The following is a 20,590-nucleotide window of genomic DNA, read 5'->3' on the forward strand; positions in this document are numbered from 1 at the left end:
ATTGTGATGAGTGATTATTAATCCAAAACAGTAAATGGTTATCACAGATACGATTAGACACACTCTGGTCAGATCTGTCATTATCTCAACCCTTCATGCCCTACGTTGGGTGCTGCAAAGAACTGTCGTGGTTTAAGCCCAGCCAGTAACTCAGAACCACACAGCCACTTGCTTGCTCCCCTGATGCTACTGCTAGTGCTGAACCCAGGACAATTATAAAACTTCTCTGGAGAGCTGGTGTAATAAACCTTCCACAACCAAAAAGATGAGTTATACTTGCTTACTTGGCCTTACAATGAGGTCATCAAAGCAAGTCTCCGTAAAGCATGCATTGACTTGTATTTTACTTTGTGCTGAACAGATAATACTTGAGAATATAAATTCGAGAAGTCATTGTGGAACTCAATGTAAAAGTAAACAAAGATTTTATAAGATGCATGTTAAAGGATTAGACTGTTTATATATATGTATTTTAGAACTTGTCTTTAGCTTTGACAGATAAATAACTCATTGTCATAACCTATTTATATTATGTATATAAAGCATGTAGGGTATATAATGTTCAGTGAAACTTAGTACTTGATAACGTAAGTTATTCTTTAAATTGCTTAATGAGATGCAGTTCTAACCAGTGTTTGGTTTTCTGTCCCCAGGCTGATCTTCAGACAAGTTCTCAGCGCTTGAACCTTTCAGCTTCTAGTGCTGCAGTGGCAGAACTTAAACCTGACTGTTGCATTGATGATGTGATCCATCATGAAGTAAAGGAAATAGGAACACACATGTAAGGTTTTAAATTTTTCTACGACTAAATGAGCTTAAATGAAACTGCAGCACATGCATGCTATTCTGTTGCTGCTTTCATATAGGCACAAAATTTAAGTAATTCAAATTACTTCTTAAAAATTGTTTCTTTCAGCCTAGTTTGTGCAGTAAGTTACACTACGCAGACAGGAGAGAAGATGTACTTCAGAAAGTTCTTCAAATTTCAGGTATTGCACAAAGTATTCTACTCTACTTTTAGTAAGTGGGTGAATCTGGAAAGCCCATTTTAAAATATTTGATACTTCAAAGCACTTTTACTTACTAAAAATCTGTTTTGACTTTTAAAAGTAAGCCCATAACTGTTGCTGTAAATTTCACATGAACTGGTAGTTTCTAATTGCTGTATAGGTAAACATTTGAGAAATAATAAATATTACATATTATGATTTTTATTGATTTAATGAGAAAGAAAACTCTACTCTGAAAAAAAACCCAACACAACTTTTTATAGTATCCAGCATCCTGATTATTTTTAAATGGAACAAGAGAACAAGTATTGTTCGCTCCTTGACACATTTTAACCTTTGAGGTTAGATGGTAAAATTCTGATTTTTCTTCCAGTGTGTGTAGCATTTCTGACATTGGAATTTAGTGGCTGGGTGTTAAAAGGAAACTAAGAAAAGAAGTTTAATATGTTACATCTGACTAATAAGTAATTGGTAGAGTTGAAACCTTTTGTTCCACTTCACAGACTTTAAGACTCGAGATTAGGGTAACTGAAGAAGGCAGGAAATTGTTGTTGTCTGTAGACTAGTTCTGGCAGGAAAGTCCATTTGATTTGTGTATTTAATGGGTGTTTATTTTGTAGAGAAATATGCTGAGATTTGGATAGTTGTGGGCTCTTTCCCCTAGAATGAAGGAATCAGTGACATGCTTTACTGAACACATTTTTAGATACTCTCATGTCTGGCAATGCAGGGAACATTATGTAACTGGGAGCTGTATCTTTTGCAAGTGGCAGGTGATTTACTTTTGCTCTTTTATAGTATTCTATAGTATTCTATATATTTCAGAAGAAAAGATTTCAGTCTTTAAAAGGCCAAATTGCCATGCACTACAAAAGACACCTGGCTGCTGTTATTACTTGTGGGTCTTGAAATGGCAGGTATTGGTTAGTCAAAGGTGTTTTCAGACAATTCTAGGGAAAACCATTTCATACCAATTTCTGTGTTGCACTCTTCTCTGAACTCAGAAACTCCCCAGTGTTTCTTCATCTTTAATGAAGCTGAGTTTCATCTTTGTGTGTTTTGTCTTTCCCTTTGTGTAAAACGGTTTCCCTTTCCATTTTTCCATTTTTTGTCCCCCAGGATCTCAGTATTCTGTACCTCTGTTCCCTCTAGGCTTTCTCTAACCACTAATGTGCCCATACACATTTCCAGTTCACATCTCCTTTCTCATCCCTAACTTCGTTATTGCCAGAGCCTTGTTCAACATGTCAGTTTGTCTCATTTAGATTTATATGGAAGCTTATTTATGCACATTTTTCAGGGGTCTACATGCATATTGTGATTCCTGGTTTCTAGCTTAATCCAGCACAGGCAACTTTAATGTCAACATAGATAAGGCCAGTTGTCTGTCACATTTGAAGTTCTTCCTTCAAAGAAGGAAGCATAAAAGCTTCTCAAAAAGTACACATACATTTTAAACCATTTTATAAATGCTCTCTGATTCATTATGAGAAAAACACTTCACTGAGCAATTTTGGTTGTGGTTTGGTTGGTTTGGTTTTTTTGTTTGTTTTTTTTCTATATGACATGAGGACAACAGCTAGAAAATTGGAGAACAAACAGCAAGAAATGTTACAGAAAACCAAACAAGGTCTTTACAATGTGAATTGCTGTCTGCTCATGTCTGAGGTGCCACCAACTGCTTTATAACAAAAAAAACCCCACCATCTTCTCTTTGATAGATTCTTAACTTTTTCACTCATTTTTTCTAGGATCTTTTAAGTTGAACTGGTGTTACAGTTAGTTTTAAACAGCTTCTTTTGCAACCATTATATGTAGTTTTGTGCTGATATAGAGTGCCTTTTTGTTCCAAAGCTTCCTGAGTAATTAACACCATTATGTTTATATGAAAATAAATTATTCCTTCTAGGGTTTGGTTATTGTTCGGATTTGAGGGGAGGATGTGTGTGAACCTCACAATAATTATTTGATTTTTACTGGAATGCCACTTGAAATTTACTGGAATGAATTAAAAGATTTTCATTATCAAAGAGAAAAAATATCAGCATTTAGGGAAATCAGTAAAAAGCTCACTGAATCAAAATATTTGGTGGGAAAAAACACTTCAACAAAAACCTAAATTAAAATTTTGATTTATTTTTTTCTCATTACAGAGAGAGATGGTAATGATTACTTGAAAGAGTTGAACATTACACATGTTATAATGCAAAAATCTCTGTGAAGAGTACTTTTTAATCTGGAATTCTTCAGGGCTAAAAAAATTGTTCACAACTTGAAACTTTTTAGGGGTGTCTCAGGATGCACTGCACTTACATGCAAACAAAAGAAAATTTTCCCTGAATAAAGGGAGATAAATGTCTTCAGCAAGATACTTGAAATCTGTTTCATTATAAGTATTATTGAAGATTACTTCTTTCTGTTACATCAGTGTATATTTATTTCATATTTGAATATGTTAACATTAATGGCTTTATGTACAAAATTCAAGCACTTACAAGCTAATGCTTTATTATCAGCTTTCATATTATCAAATTACTTTCTTTTGCTGATTTATTCTCATGTGATTGAAGTGATTTATTGGCTTTTTTATTGCTTGTAATAGTTGTGTTTTCTAGAAGAAAGTGAAGCCTAATAATGGTTTGTTGCTTAAGTTAATCACAGGAATAGTTCTCTGGTTTTAGAGAAGCTCTCATCAACTTTTGCTGCAAAACACTGAAGGACTTGAAAATTATTCCTGTTCACTCTTGAACGCAAGTGCCGACCACTTTACGATACAAGACAGATGTAGTGTTGCTTTAAAGATATAGATCTATTTAGTGCACTGGATTTGTCTAGTTTCGAATGAGGCCAGTGCTTAGGTGGAGGAGTGTTTGTTTTCAATCTGAGAAAACTTCTTAGCAGCAAATCAATCAAGTGTGCAACTAAGATGCAGCAAGTGTGTATGCTGAACTGTGAGGTTTTAGCTGATTTTATCATATATTTCATTATACACCTGTTTTATGCAAGGTCAAAAAGAAAAATAACACTTTAGTAAAGATCTTGGCACTTATAAACAGTTATGCTGAAGTTGTCTGAGAAACCAATTGTCAAACTGTCTTTTTTCCATTTCATTCAGGTTCTTAAACCACTAGATGTGAAAACCAAATTCTACAATGCTGAGGTGAGAGCTGTGTGTATCTGGGCTTGTTTTGGTGTGCTGGGTTTATTACTTCACATTAGGTGGTTAGATTAAATTCAAAGAGCTTCTTAAGTACACCTTTCTGAGAAAGATAATCAGTTTTAAAAGGAAAAAAATAGGTGGTGGGTTTATAGCATTTAGTTTAAAAACAAATGCACTTTTGATGAATGAGGGAAAGAGATGGTAACTACAGTAGACATGTCACACCTTCATGTAATTGCCAATTTTGCATATTTTCCGCTTTCCCATAAACTCAAATACTTTCAGTTATTGCTCATATAATTAGGCTGATAGAGTACTTACTGTAAGGGTGATTAATTTTTCATAAAGGAGATAATAATCTACCAGGTTAGGGAAGCAGAAATTATTGAACAGAAGGGTCTTACTTACATTGGGAAAATACTACTTTTTAGGCTTCTGGCACTTACAGACAGTGCTTCAAAACTAAATGATATTATATGTGCCATATGTATTTATTTGGGCATACTTGGGTGTTTGGCTGTTTATGAAAAGAATTTTGACTGAAGGTGGCACAAACAGTAGAAAGTCATGCAGCGTTCATTTTATTTGTAGACATACATTCCTTGTAAATGCAAGTGTTATATAGGTTCGTTGTATAAACTTCCACAATATCTCATGACATAAGAAATTAGGACATTGGTTTCCATCATTATGTCATTACATAAGAAGTTAGGGCATTTGTTTTCATCATTATTACTTATCTCCTTTGTGACAGTGAGCGAGTAGTTTAATTTTGTAAGCACAGTAGTCTGTATTATTTGCACAAAGTTCAGTCTGATACTTGCAGAGTATGTTGAGAGCTTCCATTATGAGTATTAAACTTATTCCATAATCCCTGAAATGTGGTCAGCTATTACAGTAGTCATTTGGTTGAAAACCTTCATTTTTAAACAGTTTGGAATAACTTAAAAGTAAAGTGAAGCTGTAGGTGTTTTATGTTGCAGTAGACAGGAGAAAAAAACCTAAGTGTCAGTGAGAGGAGAAGCAAAATGCATGGTATTTTGGCAATTTGAAAAAGGACTTTGTTAAGCTAAGTAGAAAATATCTTGCTTTCCTGTTTGTTCTTAGCTCAGTAGATAGATGTGCTATGAATTTGCATGTAAAAAAGAGAGAGTTGCCAAATTGTTCTAGTTATCTCCACTACAGCCACACTTGGGGTTCATCATACAAGACTATGGCTGTAGAGATGTGACAGGTATATTTCTTTCCCTCCCTGACACCAATATCAATAAAGAAAACAGTGGGGAAAAATAACAGATAAGAATTTCTGCTGTACAAATAAGGATTCCAGACACATAGATTTGTCTTGTTCAGAATTGTGCAGGAAATTTTCCGTGAAGTTTTTTGTCTATGCTGTGAATGAATAGCATGTAAATTATGAGACATTTAATATATAGCCTGTAATTTATTTAGAGGGAGGCTAAATGAAGGCATAGGTCATAAGTGATGTAAATATCATAGTTCTGAGGAAGAGGAAAACATTCTCCTAAAAATATCTTGGTACATGTGTCTAGGCCACAGGCTTCAATCCTGAGGTTGACCAGGTGTGAGATATCCAAGTAGGGTTGGAACATAAGCATATACCTCTGGTCAAGTGCTTTATAGAACTAGTATTATCCACAAATGGAAATGTCTGGGAATGTCTGCTGCTGTGATTTAAGAACAAAAATCATTCTAAGAAACTGAGTAATTCCTCTGGGAACAAACAAAATTGTTTCAGATATAAAATATGTGGTAGGGGAAGAGGAACAGATAAATTAAATGTTGCTGTCTCTCCATACTTCATATATAAATTTTGTTTTGTGCTGAAACACTTTGTAATGAATGGGAGTAATGGAAATAAAACCTTTTTAAGGTAAATTGTGGTCAGGTCTGATACAGTTAAAAATATCCTTGCCTTACAAAATTATTTTACTGGCTGGCCTTGATAAGGGACTTAATAAAATTAATTTTCAATTAGCCACTGATTCCTCATAATGAAGATCTATGAGACGCTTTGGTGTCTGTGGGGATTTTTTTTTCTTGTTTTGTTTCATTCCCTCCCCCACTGCATAAACATTTTTAAAGGCTGCTTTGATGTCTTTGTTCTTCCTGTTCAAGAATTTATGCAACTCCCATTATCATAGTATCTATATAATTGATTAAATTATTTTCTTTTTAAAGATTTTGGATTATATTATCTGATCAACTCTCATTTCCCTAGCTCACTGATATAGTACTATTCATATTTGATTTCTTAAAGTATATAAAGTTCTTCTATGTGTTGTGGCCACAGAAGTCAAACACAATTAGAAAAAAACAGAAATAAGTCTTTGTTTAAATGCTGTATATGATTATTATATTGCTGTCAAAGCACCAAGAACTTAATCCTGAATAGTAATAAAGATTGTTATCCTTGGGGGAAGCAAAAAAAATTAAATTAGTATGTGTCAGTTATTAGTTAACTAAAACTCTTTAAGGGTTGACTAACCAGTTAAACTGTTGCCACTAATATTAGAGATGTGATGCTACCTGTTCATAAAGTCTGTAACTAAAATTATTTTCTGCTGAAAATTATAATCCATAATTTCATTTTTTCTAAAACAAGGAATGACACTGAACCTTGATTTTCTTGCTTGTTGCTTATATTGCAATAGCATCCAAATCGAGTTGATCACTGAAATTTGTGCATAGAACACATGCCCTGTTGCCTCAACCTGCTGCAATCCTGAGACTGAATTACCTGTCCTGGTCTATATAAAATCTCTCACTGAGTTTTTGTGTGCCTTGGAAAAGGTTCTGTTCCTGCAAACATACATAGGGAGACAAATACACAGACACTTGGGAAAACAAAGGGTGCAATTAAACTTGGGATTTTTTTAATGATTGATATTCAAAAAAGAGTTTTTCCTAATTATGCTATGACAGATTTTATTATAAGATGCAGCACTGTAGCTTTGCCAGAAAACATTACCACATTATTTTTGAGTCTTCATACATGTGGATACTTCAAATTATCTGTAAAATCGTAAGGACTGTTTTTCTATTTCATGTGCAACCATTGCATGGATTTGAATTCAGGACAAACGTTAAACTTGCTTAAAAACTAACTCTTGTTTTGGGGTCAGTTTTTTCTACCATATCTTATCTGTGACTTGTGTGCCTTAGGCTCTACTTTGGATTGGTTCTGGAGCAAAGCTAGTAAACCATGTAACCATACTAGCTATAACTTATTAGAAACATAGTTGTCATCCTTGTTTGCATCCATTTTTATTTACTTTTCTGTCTTACTAATGCTGTCTTATTTAGACGGTGCAAAAAAATGCAGAAATGCATTTTGTTTGAAAGTTAGCCTCCTTTTTCTTTAACATTTAACCCTAATTTCTCTAATGTGTTCTTTTTTTATTTTCCCATTAGAGTGACCTCAGTTCTGTGGTAATTTTTATTTTTTTTTTATAAATATGTATGCTTTTTTAATTGCCTATCAGTCTCTGTGCTTGTTGTTGACATTCTCTTAAAAACATAATGGAAAAGCAATGTCTGTTCTGCATATCACGAACTCATGTTTTCTCATCTTTCTGTGTGCAGTTAATAATTTAAATGGTTAGCTCTTTCTTTAATACCCATTGTTGAAACCAAAATTTGATTATTACAGACTCTCATTTATGGGGGTCCTCCTGTAAAATATCTTACCAAAATTTGATTATTTCAGACCCTCGTTTATGGGGGTCCTCCTGTAAAATATCTTACCAAAATTTGTCTAGAAGCATTGTTTGAAAATGGGAGTTAATCCCTTCTAAAATTTTCCTGCATTTAACCCAGAGAAATGTAGGGTTTACTACAGCATGGCTTATGTAAATTGTGACAAAGCTTTTCACATGTAGTTGCTGGAGAACAGTGGGTTTGAGGAGAGAGCAGCAGTTGTATGTTTTTCCTTCCTTTCACTAGCTGGAAACTGCACTTTCCAACTTTTAACTGCATGTGACAACTGATGAGTTAGTATGGTACTTCTGCAATCTGATTTCACTTTAAAGTGTGCCTTGTATTTAAATCAGCTGCATTCATCTGAAGTACTTAAGTATTTATTTGTTTTTAAAATGTTTTTAAAATTTCTAAACCAATTTAGAAATAACAAAAGACTAACTTGCTTTTTCATTATGCTGCTTGATTTTTCTTATCCCTTTCAAATTAGCTTTTTCTAAATTTCTGCCTGTGGTTGCTGCACTGAAAACAACTAAATTTGGGTAAATGGACACTTTGAGCAATGGATTTATGGGATATAAATCATATCAATTTATGTGACAGTCAGGTGCTAGTAGCAATGATTACTGAGAGCCATATATTAGTTGGAGTTATTTTCAGCTCCTTCTTCAGGTGTGAGGTCTGTCCGTAACCCATGGAGCTGGCACAGTTTTCATTACTCTATATATCCATATATATATAGTCATATATATATATATGTTATCATCTGGTTTGTGTTTAATGTATTTATAAGGCACAACAAATACTTCCAGTACCATTCTATATTTCTCATAAAGCAATGTCTTTTGAGTCTAAAAATATTTTTACTATTTTGATGCACTTTTGTAATTCACAAGCAGGACTCCATTTGTATAGTGAAATAATTTATTCACAATGATTAAAAAGAAACTGTAAACTTCCTTCTACCTTCCCCATAAAAATACTTTTATTTCTGTCATAATAAAATACTTCTTCATACTGAATTTATAGAATAGAATATTTCAGTTGGAAGGGATCTACAACAATCATCTAGCCAAAATGCTTGATTCAGTAACTCTTGTAAATCAGGTTTGATACACATACACCCTTTTTTTTAAATTGGCACTTTTTTTGGTTTTGTTTTTCCTTTCAGGGTCTCATATCTCTAGCAGACTGAGCTTTCCATAATTACTCTGTCCTGAGATTTTAGAGCTGCAAAGTGACATCACTCATCTGCAATTCCACAGAAGCAGTGGTGCAAAACCATCTTTAGTTCCTTGTTTTTTCAGCTTCTGAAGTTTAACAGTCTGTGGCTTTTATTCATGTGATAGAATTGGTCCTCATATATGCCATCTTCTGGCATTACTTTCATTTAACAGAAATGTCTGCAACAGACATAGGCTGTTTTAAAGGTAAAGCACCAGTTAAATTGTTGGATGCATATAATAGTGGTAACCATTGGCATGATGCAGCTGAGTGAGAGATGAGGCTGATTTTTGCTTTTTATCCAGTACATCAGTGTTTTGCAATAATCATAAAATCTCAAAGCATGCACCTGAACTATTTTACTTCAGCTAAAGAAAAACAGTCTTACTTAATTTTTTTTATACAGCTTAACGCACTAGTCATCTGGCTTGGCATGTTGTGCACTGTAATTCCTTACCACTCTTATTTTTATCTTTTTTATAATTTGGATTAAAATTTGGGTTGCTATTGAGTTTTGGTGAAAGTCTTGGGAAATGGTGATCTGATGCATTACAAATAAGCAATAGCTAGAACATAGTGAAATTATCCCACATCCATTGTTTGGTGAGATACCTGTTGACTAACACTTTTGCTCCTGTTGTTACTGGGATTAAGGTGTTTTCTTGCGTTAATTAATTTGATTTGCAGGCATGAACTAAACACATGTGACTTTATTATTTTTTTTTTGACGAAAGGACTGTCTGCTCTTTTTAATAACACTAATAAGATTTTCATGAACTTGCACTTTTGTTTTTTCCAGACAGATGAAGTGTTTCTGGAAGCTCAGATTCAGAATATCACTACCTCTCCAATGTTTATGGAGAAGGTTTCTTTAGAACCATCTATGATGTACAATGTTGCAGAACTGAACACAGTTAATACAGCAGGGGAAAGGTATGTTCAGATTCAGGATATTTCGACTTTGAAATTCTTTGTATTATGGTTTCATGAAATGCAAGCATTAGAGTTAGGAGTTGTCTGAAATGAAAGGACTGTACCACTTTGCTTGATTAAAAAAATCTAATTCTTGTTATGTACCAACAAGAAAAGCTGTTACAGTTTTCTTTTATAGAAACAATTCTTAAAACTTTGTAATTCTGTCTAGTAGAGTAATCCTTAGCTTTATCCTCTAGTACAAATTATCCTCAAAAAATTTGTAACATGGATGACATGGTAACATGAAAACATACTACTTCAGTATCTCCTATTTAAAATTTAGCCCACATCTGGTTCTGATTTGATGTGTGTGTACATATTTAGGCTTATAGGACCATCTGACTTGTCACTGGTTCCTTCTAGTAGACTGAACTGTTTTCAACTGTTCTAATACAGATCTAGCAAGACAGCAGTCAAGATGAATCAGTGACTGCCTTTATAGGTCTTAAAATATAATTGTCATGCTGAAATAAATTAAATGTCATTTAGTATCAGTAAAATACCAAGTACCAGAAGAACTGTCTACTGTGTTCAATAAACCGTTGTGGATACAAAAGCTTGTGATGTCTGGGTAGAAGTTAACTGTTGCAGTTGCTTTTGGAGTTTTTGGAGCAGGTGGTATTTGGGTGCAGTGGGGGCTAAGTGAAAATTCTCTCTTCTCCTTGTCTGTTGAAGGGTTCGCCTACAACGTACTGGATAACTGTCCTTACAAGTGTTTGCAGCTGCTGTCATAATTCTTGTCCTGAATGGGAATCTTAGACTCAGGACACAGATTTACTGGGAGGGAACCAAATAACAGAAGGAAAATTACCAGAGTTGTCCTTAAATGCTAAGATACCCAAGACACCAGATAATAAATTTAGCAAAATGGATTTCCATTTCCTTTCTCTCTGGCTCAGATGAATAGTTTTGGGGTTTTATTTTCCACCTTGATCCTTGATGCTATGTAAGTTACAGAATTGTTTTCTATTGTGGCAAAAAAATATTCTGTGTTTTGCCATGAAGAAATTGGTTTCCTAAGTCTTCTTCAAAATAACTTATAATTAAGAACTTGGTTTGCATTTTTTCCCCTTTTAGTGAGTCTACTTTTGGCTCAAGAACTTATTTACAGCCTATGGATACACGTCAATACTTATACTGCCTAAAACCAAAGCAAGAATTTGCAGAGAAGGCTGGAGTAATAAAAGGTGTAACAGTGATTGGTAAACTAGACATTGTGTGGAAAACTAATCTGGGTGAACGAGGAAGGCTGCAAACTAGCCAGCTCCAAAGAATGGTAAGTTTAACTTAAGCATCAGTTTAACTTAGCAAGGCAACTTGCTTCCTGGACCTCATACTGAATTCACATGTTTCTGTATATATTTGAGAAAGTTATTTAATATATTTGGCCAGTGAAGTGTGGAAAAAACAGTATTCTGAGGGACTGTAGCAGAACAAAAGTATTCTTGGTCATGTGCATGGCAACATATCGCCTCTTTCTTTTTCAGTGCTCCAATTGCCAGAATCAAGTAACTTAAGTAGCAAAATACACTGAGTAGAATAAAATTAACTTCTTGGCAACAAACTGACAAAAGAACTCCTTTGAGTATGCCACCTGTTGACACAGAAGTCTGCTCCCTAATTCATACTGACATTTTCATTTTGAATAACGGTTTTTGTCTACAGGATAATACTACTTACCTTTCATGTCCACAGTTTTGATTGAATCTATTCTGTTCTGATTTAAAATATTTTCATGAATTTTAAGTCATAATTACTAAGTCATAATTACTAGCTGGCTTAAGTCAGCTGCACAGTCTTTCTACTCTAATACCTAAACCTGTATTGCATCTTTTGAATTGAGGATGGTGTAACACAGGAGAGAAGTAAAAAAGCTTTGACAACTGAATCTTAGTCTAAGTTTATAAAGCTTGTAACTGTGTTTCTGCCTCTGCTCTTCCTCCCTGCCCTATAGTCTAGTAAATTAAGCAATTCTGTATGGAAATCACTGTGGCTTGGAACTAAGCAAGCAAATCTGGATCCTAGAAATTTATGGCTAAGTTGCTAAAACTTCTCTTTGTTTTTAATTGAGGTGTTAAGTATTTGTATAAGTTCATTAAATTAGAAACCGCTCGTTTTCCTAAGCTTAGTTACTCCTGTTAACTTGAAACTTGTTACTTGTTTTTAAACTAACAAACTATCTAATTTTCAACTGATCTTTCTTATCACTTCTCTTTAAAGACAGATTTCTCCCTACCTCCTCTCTTTAAATCAGTATTCTCTCATTTGGCATCCCTTCTTGTTGAACTTTTGAGAATCAGACTTGAAACATTGGTGATTTCACACACTTCCACATTCCAGGATTAGTTTTAGTCATCCATCATTGTTTTGTGCTAGTGATTAATAGAGAAACATGAGCTATTTTGTGAATTTTGAGCAAAACTTGTCTTTGGAAAAGCAGCAAATAAGTTTGGGTTTTTCTTCCCCTTTGAGCTGCAGTGCAACACCCTCTCATCTTAAGTGCTGTCAGATTATTTCATTTCTAGGCTCCTCTCACCTTCCATCACTTTCCTCCTAATCAATTTACTAGTCTGATAACCAGTGTTTCCCCCATAGGTCTAGAATTTTACCTGTACTGTGCCCCTCTGTCATTGTTTGGTTCAGATCAGTAATGCACTTTTGAAACAAGTAACCTGGATAATTTCCTACCGTAATCTGGGGTTTTTTGTGGAGTGGTCTTGAAAGTCACAACTGCCATTCTTTTGGGGGGCAATGTTACAAGAGGCAGATGCATGTCCACAGTGTGCCAAGGGTGGTTCACCTGCTTATAGGCATTCAGTCCAGGACTAGACTATGACTAGTCCAAGTGATGTTAACATTATTCTTGAGTAGCACAAGCAAGGAATTGTTCAGCTGATTCCATACTCTGAGCAATCTTATTTTTTGATGAAAACAATGTTCGTCCTTTTGGGGTTACTGTGTGGCTTTTACCTCTAGCCATCTGTTCTTGCAGCTATCTCATTATTAAGGCCAACAGAGATGTACTGGTTTAGGCCTTCTCATCTGCTCTGATCCTTGTCTTGATTTGGTGAATTGCTGCTAATCTTACTCTATAAAATACTGCTTTTATTGCTGGTTGGTTTTGTTGGGGTTTTTTGTTTGTTTGTTGTTTTTTTTTCTTACTATGTCTCTTAAAAGAAGACCCTAACCTTATGGAAAACTACATATTGTTTAGGGAACTAAGTTTTCAAGTAGATTTCTTCCTGTCACCTAACACAGCAGAAAATGTGTGCCTTTTTCCAGTGCTGGCTAATTACTTTTCCTTTTAAAGGTTCCAAACTTACATTGATTGACTGGTCTGAAGTCTCAATCAGTTTAACATGCCTTTGATCACACTAACATGCAATTTAATATGCTTTCCAAAATGTCGTCTGTCTTCAGTCTGTAATGAACTGTGTGTGACTATAGCCTGTACCCAGCCTGCCAGTCACTGGCTTTCTGGATTTATCTTTTAATCAAGCTGTAAATGTAACTTTTAGTACAGCACCCCTGTCACACATGTCACAACTAAGCCTTGTCAGGCAGGGCAAATTTTTCCCTTTTTTTCTTACCACCTGTCATTGTGGGGATTGAAAATCTAGTTTTTTTAGCTGCATGTTACAGGCTTGAATCAGCCATGGTTGGTAGTAACTAGGATATCACACACATTAGTCGAACAAATTAAATGTGTTCGGCTGTTGACAGAATTGGGTAGTTGACCACTGTTCATATTGTGCATTTCTGATTGGTGGCAGTTAATTATTTTGCCAGAGGATTGGTGGACTGACATGACAGGGGGAATGAACAATCTTTCTTTTCTCAGGATGTGCAACAGTGGTGGGTTTATGCAGGAAAACTATACTTATGTTGTCCTTAGTATATTTGTTACCTGCCTACAGGTCTTAGAATGAAGCTGATCTGAAACTGTATTTGGGTATTCAAATTCTAAGGATGTGAACTATCTGAAAAACTTACTTAGTAATAAAGATCATCCTTGTCTATTTAATTGTTAAATCTATCAAGAACATGATCATCAGTAGTGGATGGAGCAGTGCTGTGTTCTGGGTAAAAATCAAAAGCACAAAGGGGCAATCTTCTTTCTTCACATTCCTCTATTCCATCTTGTTGCAGTAAATGAAAACTTGAGTAATAAAAACTTCAACTTCACTATCCAGCATATGAGAATATACACTCTTGTACCTTCTCAGGCTCCTGGCTATGGTGATGTAAGGCTTTCTCTGGAGACAATACCAGACACCGTAAATTTGGAAGAACCTTTTGACATTACATGTAAAGTAACAAATTGCAGGTAATGATGTTGTGTGATTCTTGTGTTTTTTTCTGAGCGGGTAAGTTGTCACTGTCTTCGTTTCATCTTTCTGTATTTTCTCCTGCAACAACTCAAACCTGGACTTTACGATGAGTTACAGCAACATGAAACTACTTGAAAGACATCTTTTGGATTACAATGATTTTCAAAAACCCAAGGAAACAAAGTAGCACCCCTCCCATTATGATCTGCTAATACTATTTGAACTAGGAGATTGCCAAAAATTTCTAGTGGAGTAACATGGAACTGGCTGCAGTATTCTTTAAGATTTTACCTCATGCTTAAATCACAAATCATCTTGGTTCTTATTAGGTAACCCAACAATAAAATAAGTGTTTACATAGGATTTTTTTAATTAAAAGTAATTTTATCAGAATAAGTAATGCCATTTCTATCCAGTCTGATTTTATGGCTAGTTTTGCATCACTGCTCGAATGTTTGTTGGACATTGTCACTGTAGTCTTTTGTATGTCTCTACTCATTTGACTTGATCTGTGTTTACACTAGGCTCTACAGTAGCCCCTTATGGAAGGGATACAAGAGTGACATATACATAATTCTAAATAGAAGTTGAAGCCAGGGACTAAAGCATGTATTGGTTCTTCAGATACTAATCCTGAAAACCTTGTCCTCCATCCAAAATGTGAGCAGTATTATGCTATCCAGTATTGCTAAATCTGTAGCCGGACACTTGTGTCAGACAAAGCTACATGCAATTGCATTACTGCACATCAGAATAAATCTTGCTTGATGTCTTATGATCATTTATAAATTCTTGATTAATAGTAACCTGAATAATAATCAACTTTTACTTGAGTGTTTAGAAAAAAGCCCACAGGTATATTTTATTTATGATTTCCTCTAGCAGTGAAAGGACTATGGATCTGGTTTTAGAAATGTGCAATACAAATTCCATCCACTGGTGTGGAGTTTCAGGAAGGCAACTTGGAAAGCTGCACCCAAGCTCATCCCTCCATCTTGCACTTACATTGTTGTCTTCAGTGCAGGGTTTGCAAGTAAGTTTTTATAGCATAGTTTTGTTATAAAATAACTGTTTTATAAGCTTTGTAATTCTTTTAATAACTCTTTTATATATTTTCCTCTTCTAGAGTGTCTCGGGCCTAAGACTTACAGACACATTTTTGAAGAGAACATATGAGTACGATGATATTGCACAAGTCTGTGTAGTTGCTTCAGAAGTCAAACAAGGCTGAAGAAAGAATTCTGTACAGCTGAAGGGCTTCTTTTTTTTCTTGATGTTTTAGAAGCCTAATCAAAATGTGTAAAAGCAAAACCAAATCCCTATATATTTCTAAATTTAACTATTGCTTATTTTATGTCTTAGACCTTACATTCTTACATCTTTCAAAAACATGCATATGCGTTCTGTCTACAGAAAATGAAGCCTTTGAATTAATTGTAGCTCTAGTCGATTATATTGCATTAACATCACCCCCGGTCAGGGGTGAGACTGATACAAAACAGTATCACTTTGTAGCTATTTTTGTTGTTTTAATTATTTTTAAACTATTTAAACAGGTTCTAAATTGTGATTCTGACAAAACTGTTTCAGTTTTAAGGAACTGGCCTTTTACAGAGAAATTCCTGAAATCCAAACCCCTAAAAAGAAACACTCTTGTGTACTTGGCAGAGCAGTGTATTTTCATGGTACATGCATAACCATAAGAACTAGAGATCAGTACAGGCATGAGATGATGCCGATCCATGAGATGATGCTGAAGCACTAGCAGCTAGAAAGTAGAGTATCAGCCAAAGGATGTGTTGGTTGTGGCTTGGTCTTTGGAAAGGAGCAGCAATACAGCAAACCTTGCGCAGAGTTGTGTGTCCCTGTCTTACAGGACATGGCATGAAGAAGCATGCTGCTTCACAATTAGTAGAGAACTGAAATCAAGCAGAACTTGGGGCATTTTATATTGTTAAACTGAGGTGGTGCAATTTATTCTGCCCACCCCACAGGCATTTAAGTGGGATTTTTAAGAAAGGATAAAAAACCCTGCATGGCTGGTTCAGGTTCTCCAAAGCATATGCAGGAAGGAACTCGAGACCTGGTTAAGCACTGAATTGTATTTTTCCTTGGCTTTATTTTGACAAAAGATGGAAGCATTTTTGGTTGAAATATATAAGGTCATGTAAAGGTACCCATTTACAGAAAATGGTGACTGGCTTTACTAGTTAACTAGTGTTAAGATTCTACCCAGTGGCTTGTCATGTTTCTCAGCAACCATATTGGCACATAGCAACCTTACTTTTGACTTATTTCACTTAATTTTATACACAGGAAAGCCTTAAGTATAGAATTCAATTTTAAAACATTGGATAAATTTAGGATCATCTTACTAAATCGAGAGAATGAGTCAATACTGGAAAGGAAATAAATTAAAACTAGATCCTGCACATCCAATATATCTGTTTATGTTTGCTGCCCCAGTTTATTACAGAATGCAATTTACCTGTTACTTTAAGTACATCAACAAATTAGAACAGTAAAAGCACAACTATCCAGACAAAAAAAAGTAAGTTTATTTGTAATCTATTTTCAAGTTAAACTGACACAAGTTGAAGGAGATGTAACCATATGGTAACAAGAGGTAGGAGGAGAGATACAGAAATGGTAGCAAAAGGCAATTTGTCTAGTCTGACCTTCTGTAGCTCTGAAACAGTGTGAGTCCAAAGCTGCAGACTTGCTACAAAATCAAACGTGCAACTGAAACAGTTTCTAAGCTGAATTTTTCAGTAAGCTCTTTATGATCAGGCATAGTATAAAGAATATACCTCCATGCAAGCAGGTTAGTTTACAAGTCAAGTGCAAGACATTTTCTTCTCTAACAATTATCACACCTATATGCTGATGGAACAGTAATGATACAAAACCAATTCAGTGTTAAATGCATATTTGCTTAGTTGAATGATAAACTGCAGTTGACCTTAACGCAGTATTTCTAGGGAGTGTGGTTTACCACCCAATCTAGCAGGATGAAAAACTTTAGTGCAAAATAAAGTGCAGTTATTACACAGGAAAAGATTCCTTCCTCACCCTGTGATTAAGACATATTGCATGACTGTGAAACAATCTAGCCTATTCAAGGAAAAATAGACTTTAGTATAAATGATCCCCTTGTTTCTGGTTTCAGTGGAAAAACATATAATGGCAGCTCCTGTTATTGGTTTCACTGCTTTTCATTTAGGCTATAAAGCCCTTTCTGTTAATATACAAGAAATAGAGAATGTTTACAAGTTAAGTAGTATGCCAGTTGTAGCACATTCCTAAAGGGTTAGCAAGCGCCATCAATATTTTAATAAATACTCTGCTTACATGTTGTCTGTACTGGAGTTAAACCTAAACATGACAATACTGCAGTATGTGAAAAGAAAGTTACCACTCTATAAATACGATTTCAAGAGTAATTTTCAGGTAACTAACTGATGCTTCATCCCATTTAACCCTGGGGATAGTTGTCCCATAAATCCAGTAAGCTATATTTTACTTGACAGTACAACTTCTGCAGCCAGTCTTTGAGTACCTCTGTATTTTGCTGTTCTCTAAGAACTCTCAAGAGGTTCTTGAGAGTTTGTCTTAAAAGTCAAAAGGTAACTGACAGCATGAAGACTGCTGTCACAAAGTAAGGATAAATTGAGCATGAGAGAGACTGCAGTGCTGTCCATCCCGCTCTGGATTTATTGGTTCCCCTTATGAAACCTAGTAAAACTCACTTTGAGAAGCTGAAAATATGAAAGAGAGCAATAAGAGGAACAGCGAAGTTTACCAGGAGACATGCTAGGAGCAGTGCTTCTCTCCTGACACAACATGTCACTCCAAGCAATGTTCGTACAGTAGTTGTAGCCCACTTACAGCTTCCACAGCTCTTTCTTGTAAATGGTATCCTGTCCTATTAATGTAACAGAACTTAGGTAGCAGTTTTCTTGAACAGATTAGATTCAGGATCTGAACAACCTCTGACAAAAGATGCTGTTAAGAGATTCTCTTTGTCATCATATTAATTCAGAAGCTGTTACTTGGAAATGTATTTTTAATATAAAGCTTAAGTATCTCTACAGCCTCAAAAAGGCAAGTATGGAAACTTAGAGAATTTAAAGAAACAGCATTTTAATGCTATGTATAGGCAAGTTCTATTGAATAAAGTATACAATGTGTTAAAGTTGTTTTAGTTGTTGTATTAAGCTTTACCTCTTAATTCAACAGATGGCAATAGAGATTTCCTAGTTTTTTGTTTTCTCCAATTCTTTTAATTTCTCATTGGATCCAGCTGCATTTCCACCCCTTTCCCTGTTTTAATAGGGAAAGACTCATAAAGTAGATGCACAACTATCATTTCCTCAAGTCAAGCATGACTCCAAATTTTGCATTTGTTCCTACTGGAGGTGCTCTTTTTTGACTGCAACATGAATCTGATACAAAGCCTGAGGTCCAGAAGTTCCTGTGTATTTCTCATTTTGAGTCTAATGTTAATCCTCCACATACCTTCTCCAGTCTATCCGGCCAGCAGATATCACCCTGTCTTAGAAATCAAAGCAGGCTCCTCGAATTAGTTTTGGTATACAAAGAGGAAAATGTGAGTGCTGAGAACCTCCCTGGAGCAAAAACAAACCTACACTGTACCAGAAAGCTGTGTAAACAGTAAGCAGCATAAAAGAGTTAACGTAATAAAAATACAGAAATGCAGTGGTCTCTGAAAGAGTAAGATGTAACTGAGCAAGAAAAGCCAGGGTAGGAACAGAAATGCTATAGAGTGGAAAAATCTCTACCATGGCCATATAACCATCACTTTAACATAGATATATGTAATGAAACTTAAAAAATAAAAAAAATATTGTTTAGGCCAGCAACTTACCAGACAAGAATAGAAAAGAGAATCCTTTCTAAGGCAAATTATTTTTTATAAATTTTCAGTATTAGTTATTTGTACAGTCACAGGATCAGTTTTAGCTTATTACAGTTACAAACTTTAAGCTTATGTTAAATACTGCATACATACAGAATGTAATACAGTTTGCCATGCGTAAGAAAATAGTGCCATAATGCTGACCTCCAGGGCTGCCATCATGATCTGAAGGTATACATGGCAGTAGAAGAGCCTAGAACTTCTTACTACTATTTCCTTTCCCAAACCAAGTTCCATCTTGGTTTCTGTGTATTATCTTGCTCAGGACTAGTGTCTTCTCAACAATTTGTGGTTCTCGTTTGTATGCAACCATCCTCCACCCTCCCACCCAGTGAAGTTGAAAAATATTTCATGTTACTAGTGACAGCCCCTCCACAGGCTTAAAGAAACAGACTTTTCAAGCATTAATTTTAAGTGTACTCTATACTCCAACACTGCTTTATGCTCATTATAAACGGGCTTATCAGATGGGCCTACTATTTCCATATTTAACAGGAGTACAGCCATAATGATTTTTACATAAGAATAACATGCCTTTTACAGTAGGATTTTAGAATTAAGCTGTTATGCAAGATCAGCCCATTACAAAACTCTTCACTCAATAGCCCTGGAGATCAATGTAATGCACATACTGAAAACGACTTGTACTTAGGGATTTTAATAAACCACCTATTAGTGTATTAATTTGCAGGAGTTAACTATACATAAATGATATGTTCCAAGTTATGTGCAACAGATCTGTTTAACAGATTTATTCTTGTTTGCAAACACGCACAAAGAATTTTCTGTCTTCTATTCAAGCAGAAGAGTTACAATGGTGCTTTTTCTACTAACTATGGTACGCATTTTGGGGCTATATACCATTCCAATTCACATGCCTCTTTTAAGTCAGGAATGCTCTTCAGTGCTGCCACTGAAAGATCTGCTCCGGACATGATTTCTCAGTTGCTCTATGAGCTCTGGATTCTGCTGCTGTATCTGTTGTGCAAACTGCTGCCCCCTGTGTTGAACAGTTTTAAGTAAAATCAAGTGAAAAAAATTACAAGCAGCATTTTTAAGAAAACTGGACATCCCAATATAACTGAAAGGTATGTTATATGACAGTTAAGACTGAACGTAACTTGCTGTATAGTCTTAATCAAGATATTATTACTTTATATCCTTCAAAAAGTCTCTGCAAACAGGATTATCATCAGATCCTCATTCTTTCAGACCATTGCTGCTATTTGAT

At 35.1% G+C, this 20,590-nt stretch overlaps 2 protein-coding genes across 6 annotated transcripts in view; one reads left to right on the forward strand and one right to left on the reverse strand.

Moving 5' to 3' along the window:
* TRAPPC13 (trafficking protein particle complex subunit 13) overlaps positions 1–18,615 on the forward strand; it is a 31,412-nt gene extending 12,797 nt beyond the window's left edge. Inside the window, exons 5-13 of one of the 4 annotated variants that reach the window (XM_031051513.2) lie at positions 654–781; positions 917–989; positions 4,126–4,170; positions 7,606–7,623; positions 9,914–10,047; positions 11,167–11,365; positions 14,316–14,416; positions 15,303–15,453; positions 15,547–18,615. In XM_031051513.2, coding sequence (XP_030907373.1) covers positions 654–781; positions 917–989; positions 4,126–4,170; positions 7,606–7,623; positions 9,914–10,047; positions 11,167–11,365; positions 14,316–14,416; positions 15,303–15,453; positions 15,547–15,651 — 954 coding nt within the window. In that variant the 3' untranslated portion in view covers positions 15,652–18,615. The remainder of the gene's footprint in view (positions 1–653; positions 782–916; positions 990–4,125; positions 4,171–7,605; positions 7,624–9,913; positions 10,048–11,166; positions 11,366–14,315; positions 14,417–15,302; positions 15,454–15,546) is intronic. The other 3 variants (XM_005151912.3, XM_031051514.2, XM_005151913.3) reach the window with 3 other exon arrangements.
* SGTB (small glutamine rich tetratricopeptide repeat co-chaperone beta) overlaps positions 1–20,590 on the reverse strand; it is a 51,496-nt gene that overhangs the window by 8,151 nt on the left and 22,755 nt on the right. The window contains exon 11 of one of the 2 annotated variants that reach the window (XM_005151911.3): positions 16,957–20,359. The exons of the other annotated variant lie outside the window; for it this stretch is intronic. Within the exon in view, the coding sequence (XP_005151968.1) occupies positions 20,248–20,359 (112 nt within the window). The 3' untranslated portion in view covers positions 16,957–20,247. Of the gene's footprint in view, positions 1–16,956; positions 20,360–20,590 lie in introns of those variants that run through there. 2 annotated transcript variants of the gene reach the window in all.

Source organism: Melopsittacus undulatus, chromosome Z, assembly GCF_012275295.1.
Source record: "Melopsittacus undulatus isolate bMelUnd1 chromosome Z, bMelUnd1.mat.Z, whole genome shotgun sequence".
In the NCBI taxonomy this organism is placed as follows: domain Eukaryota; kingdom Metazoa; phylum Chordata; class Aves; order Psittaciformes; family Psittaculidae; genus Melopsittacus; species Melopsittacus undulatus.